The sequence below is a fragment of the Nelumbo lutea genome, chromosome 4 (genome assembly GCF_056320005.1).
Source record: "Nelumbo lutea isolate HS-2025 chromosome 4, American lotus-T2T, whole genome shotgun sequence".
Lineage (NCBI taxonomy): Eukaryota > Viridiplantae > Streptophyta > Magnoliopsida > Proteales > Nelumbonaceae > Nelumbo > Nelumbo lutea.
The window spans coordinates 18071036-18083719 of record NC_142687.1 but is presented as its reverse complement, the minus strand read 5'-3'; the positions used below and the strand labels follow the sequence as shown (position 1 = coordinate 18083719).

General features: G+C 40.5%; 1 protein-coding gene and 1 pseudogene across 1 annotated transcript; one reads left to right on the top strand and one right to left on the bottom strand.

Annotated features, from left to right (window-relative positions):
- Positions 1-1923, top strand: LOC148854300 (pentatricopeptide repeat-containing protein At4g21065 pseudogene; annotated as a pseudogene).
- Positions 1924-2924: 1001 nt separating this feature from the next.
- LOC148854299 (2-hydroxy-palmitic acid dioxygenase mpo1-like) lies at positions 2925-9559 on the bottom strand. The gene is made up of 4 exons (XM_088984109.1): positions 8896-9559; positions 3487-3549; positions 3338-3409; positions 2925-3252 (listed from the first exon to the last, which is right to left on the bottom strand). Exons 1-4 carry the CDS (start codon positions 9250-9252, stop codon positions 3136-3138), a joined length of 609 nt encoding a protein of 202 aa, XP_088840235.1. The 5' UTR covers positions 9253-9559; the 3' UTR covers positions 2925-3135.
- Positions 9560-12684: the final 3125 nt, after the last annotated feature.

The window sequence follows — 12684 nt, the reverse complement described above, 5'->3', positions numbered from 1 at the left end:
TCTCATTTTAGAAGCTCAAACAAATCATAAAATTGAGCTGGGGCCTGGGTGGACTCTGCCCTTTATGTGGAGTGTGGATGTGGCCTATTGGAATTTAGTTGGAAGTTGGAACAGTCCGGTTATTAGTTATCGAGTATGAATACTAACAACTGCTTCAATTGCCTAAAATCATACCTTGAGCCTTCCCTTTGTTTTTCTATTAAAAGAACATGGTTTCATGCATCTTCTTCCTCAACACCACCATCACTACCTCTTCCTTCGTCAAAATGATCAACAACAATATTAAAATCAAATCCACATGAGAGCAGTAATTCAAGAGAACAAAGTCTCCTCTCCCTCTTGAAGCAGTGTTCCACCATGAAGGATTTGATGCAAATTCATGCCCAAGTCATCCAAACTGGATTTGACCAAAACCTCTATGTGGTGGGCAAAATAATCAACTTTTGTGCAGTGTCCGGCCATGGACCAATGTATTACGCGATTTCAGTCTTTGAACAAATCCAAAATCCAGACGGGTTCGTTTGGAATACCATGATTAGGGGATTTGGAAATACGAGCAAACCGGAAGCTGCTTTCGACTTCTACAGGAGAATGCAGAATAAGGGACACAGTAGATAACTTCACCTACTCTTTCTTGCTCAAGATATGCGGGCAGTTGAGTTCGGTGGAGTTGGGCAAGCAAATTCACTGCTCTACCCAGAAGCGTGGCCTGGACACGCATGTCTATGTGAGGAACACCCTCATTCACATGTACGGCATGCTTAAGGACATTGAAACCGCACGTTTGCTGTTTGATGAAATACCCAGAATAGATTTAGTAGCTTGGAACACCATTATCGATTGCTACGTTTACTGCGGGCGATACAAAGAAGCACTCGACCTGTTCTCAACAATGCAACTAAGTAACGTAGAACCCGATGAAGCCACTTTGGTTGTGGTCCTCTCTGCATGTTCTGAATTGGGTGCATTAGATTTTGGGAAGTGGGTCCATTTTCGTATCAATTGTACCAGTCATGCACGTATCATTTCCATCTCCAATTCGTTGATTGATATGTACGCCAAGTGCGGGGCAATTGAAAAGGCGCGTCAGGTGTTCAATGAGATGAATGAGAAGAACATAGTAACGTGGAACTCGATGATCCTAGGACTCGCGATGCACGGGCATGCTGATGAAGCATTAAAACTCTTCTCCAAGATGGTAGAAAGGAAGCTTGACACACCGAATGACGTTACCTTCCTAGGAGTGCTAATTGCTTGCAGTCACAGAGGGATGGTAGATGAAGGAAGACGGTATTTTGAAAGTATGAACATGGAGTGCCAAATTCAACCAAACATAAAGCACTATGGATGTATGGTGGATCTTCTTGGACGAGCAGGATTAGTGGACGAAGCTTACCATCTGATACAGACCATGCCTATCAGGTGTAATGCAATTGTTTGGCGGGCACTGTTGGGTGCATGTCGGGTTCATGGGCACCTTGAACTAGGGGAATGTGTGAGAAGGCATCTTCTGGAGTTGGAGCCAGAGCATAGCGGAGACTATGTTCTTCTTGCAAACATGTATGCGAGTGCAGGCCAGTGGAATGACATGTTGAAAGTAAGAAAAACAATGAGGAGCATGGGAGTTCAAAAACCAGAGCCTGGCAACAGCTACATTGGCGTCCACCATACTGTATCTTTGGATGTGGAGTCGACTATAAAATATTGTAGTAACCAAAACTGAAAAAGACAACTACAACTACAGCTAAAAGCCTAAAACCAGAATTCTTCCTTGACCAAATTTAACACATTTTGGATGTCCTCTTTTTTTTTTTGCTGTAATGGAACCATTGTAATTGCCTATTCAAACCACACTGTCCATACTGCTGTAAACAAATTGCTGCAAAACTGCTATAAGCTTATGACAGGTTTCCTTTAATTCAGTATATATTAGTTCCTATAACTTCAACCTAGATATTGAAACCAACAGAAATGAGAAAAGTAAAAGGAAAGAAAAGAAAAGAAGAACAACCTTACAGTATGTAGAAAAATACCAAATTTCCTGCTCGAATTAATAAAAATGCAAACCTTTTACACACTACATTTACTGCTGTTTAAACAACTATTACTTTGGCTCAGTGTGCAAATACAAGGTTTAGATTCTTTAGAAATACAGTATGCAAGGTTTTACACTGAACATATTTGTATATGCACTCATCCCAAGTTGAGCCTTAAGGAAAAGAACTTCAGAACATACAGGGGTAATTTCGTAGAGCCATTCCATGAGGATAATCCTAGTACTGGTTAGAACAAACTAAAAGCTAAAGATCACATTATTACCATCTCTTACAATCAGGGCAAAACAGCTTGGTCCTTTCTCCTAAAGGCTAAAGCTTTGTTATTGATCTTCTACAGGCCATCCAATGGCACAACAGCTTGGTCCTTTCTCCTTATCTGTGGAAGGGACTTCTGTGAATGAGAGCAGATAGATCAAGAATCTAGGGAGAAGGTCCATGAAATTGGCTCGATTTTTTGAATTAATCTAGGGAAATCACAGCATGCTTACAAATTCATTTCAGATGGATTACAAGGGAATTAACTTTGTTTCTGATCTACTTGCTAGTTCGGGTGGAGAGGGTCTCTTTGTATAGCTTTAGATCTATGTTCCCATAATTTTATTGTGATGGACTGCTTATGTACACCCTTTTGAATTAATACGTTTATTTGTTGAAAATGAAAAAAAAAAGGTGAAAACAGAGCTTACTACAACCAGCAGGTTATGTTTTCATCCCATCAAATAGATTTCCTAGGTCCAAGGATTAACCAGATCAGATGATTGTAATCTTCCATTTATTATATTTCTCCCTAAGCATCTCTAATAGAATCTCCAATGACTCAAACAGCCATAGTTAGTGCCATTTGTATGTCTTATATCCAGAATGCAATTTTTCAAGCAATATGAAACACCATATTTATATGAAACCTGTATGTTGCTTTCATAAGGTATATCTCCTGATGTACAGAAGCTATAGTCTATCATGGATTCAATTGAACATAGACGAAGGATCCACAACTCTATGCAACTAGTATTCACTGCAAACTATCCCCTCCTGTGAAATAGGAAATGTTCTGCTTCTTTGACACCCTAGCTCCAAACTAGGAAATCTTCTTCTGTTTCTTAGCCTGCCATTCTTTGATTTCAGCATCAATCTTTGCTTTCACATTTGCATGGAAACCCCGGTATGGTTCATAAGCACAGGACATTTGAAGAGCCTGCAACAACCAATAATGAAGTATGCCCAACTTACTCTTAAAATAAGAGAAACATCACAGAATTGAAAAAGCTTTAGAAAATTACCTCTAGCAAAGCAAAGAAAGGAGCCATCAAAAAGGCTTGAACAAGGTTGTCCAAAAGAGCAGGTGCCCGTTTCTACACAAGTATAAAATAAGTTGTATAAACCTAAATGGTAATGATGAATCATGTTTCAAATTAGAACAATAAATCACCTCAAAGACCCCATGGCCTATGAACTGTCCAGTCCAACAGAACAACTGCGCTGCCAGAACAACCTGAAGAATAATTGAAATTAAATGAGAAACAAGATGCCTCAACAATATATGCAATCTTGAAAAATAGAACATATGAAATACTAATTGCTCAGGAGTTAGGTTTAACAACCAGAAACTTCAACAAGAGACTGGTGGCTGGTCCAACTGTCCAAGTTGTCTAGAGTACTAAATGCTCATGAGTTAGGTTTAACAACCAGAAACTTCAACAAGAGACTGGTGGCTGATCCAGGTTGACCAAAACCTTTCTTAGAGTACAAAATTAAAGTAGGATTTTAGTTTGTCAGATGTTCCATATAACTGGCCACTTTCATAATTTTTGAAATTATTACAATTAGTGATTAATGTTGCAGGGATCATCTCCTCTCCTAGCGACATATGCATTTCAAATGGAATCAAAATGGCTTTTTCTTCTTTAAAAGAAAATCCTGGATGACCCAAGACCTTTGAAAGTTGGGCACTTGAAGTGGTAGTAACGAAATACGCAGAGGCATGGACATAAAATTGTAAGCTATTACAATTATACGGTGACAGCATATGGTTTAAACTGTCCATAAAGCTGTAGATTGGTGAACCAACAAAACAAGAAAAAACGTATTACTATTACCAAGTAGAAGCAAGTAGTTATTTTTTCCTAATAAATATATTGAATTAAGCAATGGGATAGCCAATATTATCATACACCAACAGACAAGGACAAATAACTATAAAAATGTAATTTTTCCACCTTTGAAACTTTTTCCAGGAAAAAGTAAAATTCATAAGGCATGGTAAATGATAATTTATGTCATGCAAGGAAAGAAACAAAAAAGAAAATCCAAAAACTGTTTCATAGGTAGTGTCAGGATTTTAGACCTGTCCAACATTGGTAGTTTGTCCATCTACAAGAGCCAATACACATTCAATTTGCCAAGAAGCTTCTTCCCTTGGCCCAACTTAAGCACAAGAAACAAAGATGGACAAGCTTAGAATTTATAGATTCATTGTTGCATTCATTGATTAAATGTGCACTATGTGCCTCAATCGTCTATGAAGCTTATATTCCTTTGGGCTCCAAAGTAACTTTATCTCACTTTTGTTTGTCCAAGATCTTATACATGCTTCTGGAAGCTAAGGATTTTGTGAACTCACTGCCAAGAAAGCTAAGGCTTTGGACACACAGACCCAACCATATAATGTAAAGTTTCTTCTATTTTTTACCATAAGCTAATCCTTCAAGACACTGTTACATTTGCATCACTGTAATACGTACTCTGTTTTTCTTTCAAACATAACCACGATAAAACATTAAGGGTGATCAAGAAAAACTGAAAAACCGAACCGAACCGAAAATTCCGGTTAACCAAACCAACCGGTATACACATATTACTTTTTTTATAAGAAACGGTAACTTTCGTTAAAGATAATAAAAGGAGAGTACATATTTATGTATATTATATATAGTTTATATTATTTATATATTATAAATGAATATATATATGCATTATAAATTATAAATATATATATATATATATTTATGATATAATATTTTATATTTATTATATATAATATTATGAATATAGAAAACCAAAAAACTGACAAACTGAACCAACAGTTAACCAAACCTATCAACCGGTTGACCAATCAGATTCAATTCGGTTTCGGTTACCGGTTTTCCAAAAGCCAGTACTATCAGTTCGGTTTAGAAAAAAGGCCAACGGTTCAGTTAACGGAACCATGAGCACCCCTATAAAACATAACCAGTAAGCTATCCTTTTCATATATTCAGAAGGGGCTTTAATATGTCTGTGATATTTTTTACAGATCTTATCTTGCTTTTTTAACTTTTTTGAGAATTGAAATATGCATGATTCCCGTCTTGTGCATGATCAATACAACTCAAATCCATACATCAAGGATTCAAAGTACACCTGCCAACCATAACTAATCTATTCATTGCTGAAATTTTAGTAGGCAGCAAATCAATATCTATTTGAGATGATTAAAATAACCGGAACAATTTCAATAATATTTCATTTTAATATTTGGCTCCTGTATATCCAATGTTTAAAAACCAACCCAGAGGCCGAACCATTTTTGCCTCCGGGTCACCGGTTCGACCGGCCAGGTCGAATGGTTCAGACTGTTCCACATTGTCATATACATGTATTAAGTATATATACTTATATACGTGTATAGATACATATATACATATGTATAAATATATGTGTATATATGTATAAATATATATTTATCAATAAATTATGTATAAATATGTTTTAGATATGTTATATGTATTTTTATATTTCATTTATATTTTTTAACTCAGTTTTTTATTTTTTTATTTATAAAAAAATATTAAAAATTGTAATTTGAGGCCAAAAAGGGTTTCTTTTTCGTGAAAATAGTGGGGAAAGGCGCCTACAACACCTTGGGACACATGGATCTCGAAAAGTTACCCAAATTCAAAAAAAAAAAACAATCGGATATCGGAGTGCAAAGTTATGGCCTTCAAAAGTTTGCATACATTGAGTGTGCAACCCATGACCCGGTGACCAGGTTGAACTGGTCAGCAGTTGAACCAGCTGGGTCAAATGGTTCTTGACCAAGTCAATGGTTTTTTACCGTCTGACGGGTCTTGACTGAACCGGACCCAAAATTTTGGCCGAGTGATGGTTCGACCAGTCAGGTCAATGGCGGGTTGAAAACACTGTGTATGTCTATATATATATTGGTATTCAGTAACCAGTCCAAACAGTAGGTCTTTTGCTGTAATCACTGAATGACAATTGATAACATAAACTTCAAAAGCATCCAAATTTTAAACAAAACATCCATGACAATCCGAATCTTCAAGTCAACTATTAATATCATATAACTGTTCTTCCTATTATACACTGAGAATGATATGGTCCAAGTTTTATGGTTGTCATCATTATGAATCTTTTATTGCCCTGACCCTGTTACCTGCTGGAGTATTTGTTATGTTCCTCTATTCTATAACCAGGAAGCTTCATTTGTTACTATGTTCCATATGCATTTAACCTAATGCCCCATGCTGAGTTACCACATCCTATTCTTGCCCTATTCCTCTTTTTAAGTCCAGCTTTCCTGAAGTCTCCTTAATAGGCTACCTCCTAGTATTCTCTTTCTTTTCCACAACAAAGTTAATATGATTGAAAAGGCAATCACCTAGATATCTCCATTGTTGGAAATGCTGAATTTCTCATTATAGAACCATCAAGAAAGAGATGAGTCCCAAATTTGTTCTAAGCTCAAACTTTTATTTGGCTCTGTACAGTCTAAACATCCATAGCTATTTTGTTAACCTCATAATGCTTGTTTTTTGTGCAATTAAAGATAAAATGCTTCTATAGCATTGCTGCAAAACCCCGGTGGGGAAAAATGAGGAAAAGAATATAAAACCCTATCAGACTGCGACCACCATTCAGGAACATGAAGACAAGAAAGTTTTGGCCTCTTGGGATTTATTGATCCAATTATCCAGGTCCTCAGAGAGATAGCATTCTCATTATTCAGTGCAGACTCATGTCAAATTTGGAATCAAAAAGACCCAAATTCTGAATTGAGTTTAAGCATTTCAAGTATTTTCTAGCATTAAGGAACGTAGAATCAAAGTAGCAAAGGAGCATAGAAACATCAAAACTCAGAAAAGATGTTCTCCAAACAGTCTGATATATGAGACTGTTGATCAATAGAAATTCTGCTTAGGCTAATATGAAATGCCACAAATTGATCAATAGAAAACAAAAACTGAAGGGCCATTCTAACTTGTGCAGGGTTAAAAAAATCAACACCCAACAACATATGATGCAAAAGGAGAAATTATGTTCTTTTACTCAGAGATGACCATATTCGATTTGGGAGAGGTTCTTTTTGAATGTTGATCACAACTGTGCAAATGATAAACTTAGCAGTGATTTGCCAAGTCACTGACAAAGGTCCATGGGAATGAAAGGAAAAAGCATTAAGCTTTTAATATTGAAGTTGCAGGGATTAGAAAAATGTAAAGGAAAGAAGGATGAAAACCAAAGAGACATTATGATAACATAAGATGAACAGAACTGGTTGAAGAAGCAGAGAATCCAGAAACAATTCCTAAATACCACAACTAAGTCAGATAAACAAAAGTAAATCAAGGAAAACAAGGTAATTTCTGATTAATATAACGAAAAAGAAGATAGAAAACCAACAAGCCAACTAACTTAGATCTGTCAGGTATGAATAAAAAATGAAAAGGTCACACAGTGTTAACCATTTCAACTGTGTCCTAAAATACCAATTCTTTGATAAGAATACAAATAACCAAAGGGAAAATAAAAAACAAAGAAAATAGGACTGCAGCAAGCAAATAACAGAAGTAGGCTTTACGCGGTGAAAACTATCAGAATGAACAAAGGAACGCCTGACTATACTACAACTAATAAACCAATCACATGAAGGACTATTACATAATACTATTAAGGGTCTTGGGATGGGTGAACTGGATATGGCCTTAACATTTGACATTTTCTCACATAAAGCGGCTACTCTGAGCAACCTGTGTTCTCACAATTGTCAACCCAAGATTTTACCATGCACCAAGGAATCGCCCCGAGAAAACCCATCAGATCTAGAATTAGAAGAACACAGGATAGGGGAGAAAAGATTCCACATCTGAAAGAGACAACTATCCGACACAAAGCAAATGAGTTACTAACATCTTTATCAAAAAGAAAAGGAAAAAAAGAGTACTAACATGATGTATTTATCATTAGAAACTTACAGATTGTATAGTAATTCCAACTACACGAAATCAATACATCTTTTGCAACACATTATTCACATAGAAAGATAAAACAAATAATAAGTTTACTTTTCACCTTACAGAGTTATTCAGAGTAAGAGAAATGACATTAGAACTCCAGAAGAAATAGAATTTCCAATAGTGAATAACCATGATGACAAGAATGAAAGGACAGAAAGTTAAAATGACTTGATTTAAATATCAAAATAGTAGAAGTAAAAACTACACTAGTTTGTGAACAAAACAGAAACATTTTCCTTCTAATCGTTTATTGTGAAAAGGCATAAAACAAACAAAATATCCCCTTGGTAATGACAGATGAATCAAAGACAATTTTTCATCACACACACAGCAAATAATTACTCACACATAGGGATAAAACAAACAAAAAGTTCCAAAATAACAGAATTCGATACCCAAGTTGCAAAATAACATAGCAGAATAGCAAAGCAACCCCATCAATGTACCATTCGGTAGAAAGATACAATATCTAATTCCACAAAATAATAGAAACCCACATCAGATTCGTGAACAAGAAGGAGAAATAAAGAGCTCGCAATTACCTTCCAAGCAAGGGAATAGCCAAGTTTGGTTGCAAGAGAACTGCTCCCGACCCAACAGAAGAAACAGAGAAGGGCAGCCAAGGAACCAGCTTTTTTATCGAAGGCAATGTAGAACAACGCGTAGATCAAAGTTAACAAGAACCCGAAATTGAAAACCAAGTTAACGTTGCTCCCGAAAGGAGAGAATTCAAAGTGAGGGAGGCCGAAAAGAGAAGGTGTGAAGTAAAGAAGAACAAGAGATGTAAAGAAGATTGGCCAAACAAACAACATATGTATGAATATGTTTACAGGGTTGCTATGATACGCCCCATAGAATGCGAAATGCTTCTCGTGGTCAAACAATCCAGTCCTCCCCATTGAAGCAGTTCCGAGAAACTGCGAAGAATCTAAAAGAGCAAACCACTGTTTTGGGTAAATTCAATCAAATAAATAGAGGATTCAAGAGTCAAGAACATAACTTCAGAGGAAAATGACAATTTTGTGAGATGAGGAATCAATAATGCCCAAAAATAAATATTGTTAGCTGAAATCGTAAGGAGGAAGCAAGGTCCAGTGAGAGACGTGTCTGGTGCACCGGGGCTATGCGGGTGATAGAAAATGATAAAACAAAGAGTTGGATGAGGTCGCTGATGATATTTTAAAATTTACACTCCTAGTTACTCTCAACTTAATTCCTTTCTATTCTCGTCAAAAAGCCATGAGTAATTACTCACTCAACCATGTGGTCCATGTACGTACGAGTCCGGCCGGCTAGTGGCTACCCATAACCTAGTTACTCTCAACTTAATGAGACCGGATCTGCCACCTATACACTTATCCACGAAATGCCACTGTCACACATCTCAAACTTAGTATGTTACCATTAATGGATTGTGATGGAGCGCGATCCGGCCGGTCTTAGCTGTCCACTGTCTTGTTTTCGAACGAGGTAGCAGGGATCCTGAAACGGGAGAGATGGGAAAGCTCCAAGGGGAACCCGGTGTAGAGGCTCTGAAGCTCAAGTTAGAATCTTTCAAAAGCAAGGTAATACCAGATAGCGCAAAGTTTTTGCATACCTCCGTTGTCGGGGGGCAGGGGGCTCTTATAGTCGCTTCGCGTACTCGTCCGAGGCCCTTGTCAGATCGGGTATGATTACTCTTGCGCTTGTCAACTCGGCTGTCGTCCCTTCTGCTGAGACAGAACCGTCACTGCCCAACCATCACTGCCTAACCGTCTAACTGGAGATGGCGGCGTCAGTGGCAGTGGCAGGTGGCCGTTTAGAGTGCTGCTGCCAAAACGTCAGATCCCAAATCAGTCAGGCATGGCGCCCTCGGGCACGGAATTCCCTGGTGCCATGCATGGTACGACTTGTTTGGCTTTGGTGCCTAGAAGATGCGAAGTGCTGAGCGAGGCGGCCTTGAGCTCGGAGGTATCCCGAACTGCAACAAGGTGGGTCAGTTCGGCGAAGTATGTCCCGAGCTGTTACAAGGTGGCAGTTCGGCGAAGTGTGTCCCGAGCTGTTACAAGGTGGCAGTTCGGCGAAGTGTGTCCCGAGCTGTTACAAGGTGGCAGTTCGGCGAAGTCTACCCCGAGCTGTTACAAGGTGGTAGTTCGGCGAAGTCTATCCCGAGCTGTTACAAGGTGGGTTAGTTCGGCGAAGTGTGCCCTTGTTCCCGCCTAGGCTTGACCCCTTTTGCCGAGCTGTCGTTTCTGCCACGTGTCTCATAATAAAGAGGTCGGGACAAATTTTCCTTCATCAATTGCCCCCCACTCCTTGCGCCGAGGGCCTTGCCATGGTGCGGGGAGTTTTCACGAGGTGGTTGTAGATTTGTCCCGTCCTTCAAACCTTCACTGTATGAGACGCTTTTGCTAGGGTTTTTTCGGTTTTCAAGAAGGCTGGAAACGTGCCTTACTCAAGAACGCTGGTGGTTGTGACCGTGCGTTTTAAATTTCAAACCAACTCGCGCCACTGGGACGTGACAGCGGGTCATTTCAAAAAGGCACGCCACTGCTGTACGTACGTCGTCGACTGTCAGGGAGACGTGCGACGCGTCAGATTCGAAAAGATGTGTGTCGAAGCGATGTCGGTTTCAAGAAGACGTGCTGACGTTTCGCTTTTTTCGGAAAGACGTGCGCCAATCACGTCTCGACTTTAAGGGTTGCGCGGTTGGTAAGAACGTGGGCCGTCGGATCGTCTTCAGTCTGCACGGTCGATTCTTGGTTACTGTAGCTATAAATAGTGGGGGACCCCGGTTGGTTTGTCACTTCTGCGGTTGTCTATCGAGTTCGCGTCCAACCTTCCAGCTCGCGTCAAGGCTGGTTATACAGTCTTCACGGTTCTTTAGCTTGTTCTTCAAACTTTCCGGTGAGAACTTTCTTGAATCTATCTTTTCCCCAATGTCTAGCTTTGATAGCTCAGACGATTCTTCGAGTAGGGCCGACGTAGGTTCCACCAACCGAGCCGTGTCCCCAGACTGCCTCAGTGACCCCGAGGTGGAGCATGAAGACTATGAACTGGTGGGCCGAGTTGCTTCGGGCAGTTTGGCGTCTACCTCCCGCCGAGGTCGGATGCTAGACAGGTTTGGTCCTTCGACCATGACGCCTGAGGGGCTTCAATCCATACTTCTGTCCTACAATCTTCCTGGGGGGTACACATATTTCATTCCTTTAGGTAGCTTTCCTTGGGAACACGGTCCCAACGAGATCGTGATTTTTCGAGAGCAGCTCGCCGCAGGGTTGCGACTTCCTTTCCATCCCCTCCTCGTCGAAGTCATAAACCACTTCGGTGTCACCATTGGCCAGCTTCATCCGAACTCTATTTGGAACATGGTGGGGACGATATCCCTTTTTTGCGAGCAGAATTTCCCCTTGGACTTAGAGATATTCTCCTCTATCTTGATGCTCAAGAGACAGGCGGGTCCTCTTCCTGGGGGGAGACGGGCGTATTACCTTACTCCTCGCCAGGGTTTTAAGCTTCTGCACGATCTCCCTAACAAGGTCCCGGCGTGGAAGCGGGACTACTTCGGCGTGCGAAGTGCACAAGGATGGCCCTTTCAGACCGGGTGGGGTGAGGCCGCTCCCGACTCGGGTGTAACTCTTGATAAAGAGACGGTGAAGGGTCTCCGGCAGTGGGCACGGCAAGGCTTAAAGTGCCACCACTACTTAACGGAGGCTAAGCTTTTTGCAGCCGGCCTGAGTTCGGGTAGGTTTCTGGCTATGCGGTTTCTTGCTTGCTCTGTTCCTTCATTTTTTCTGATGTCGAACTCGTTCTGCAGGTGTGATGGATGCGGAGAGAACTCGCGGCGGGCGTTTGTTCCAAGGTATGAAGAGGAGGAAGCGGGTCGCCAAGCAAACTCGTAATGAGCTGCCCCTGGATGAGGAGCCTCAAGCCCCAGACCATACGACAGAGAATCTGCCCAGGGAGCCCGAAGTGACCCCACCGGTGCACGAGACTGCCGGGGTGCCTTTCGCTGAAACCACTCATACGGGCACTCCTGCGTACTCAAGTGCTCCTCACTCCTGGTCTGCTCATACGCGGGCTGGGCCCTCAGGCTCGGGAGCTCAAGGGGAGTTTAGGAGCGTGTTGATGCCGAACTACGCTCTTCAAAAGAGTAGGGACGCTACTTTCCCCGAGGAGGTCGCGGCGTGGACCGATCTTCCCTTGAATCAGGTCGCTTGCCGTGCCGTAACACATGCCATGGTGGTAAGTGAGATTCCATCTTCCTTTTTTATTCTGTTGTTTCTGCTGTTATTTGCTCACTTGTTTCTTTTGGTAGGTGAATTCTTCAATTCATGCCTTGGCTGCCCAAG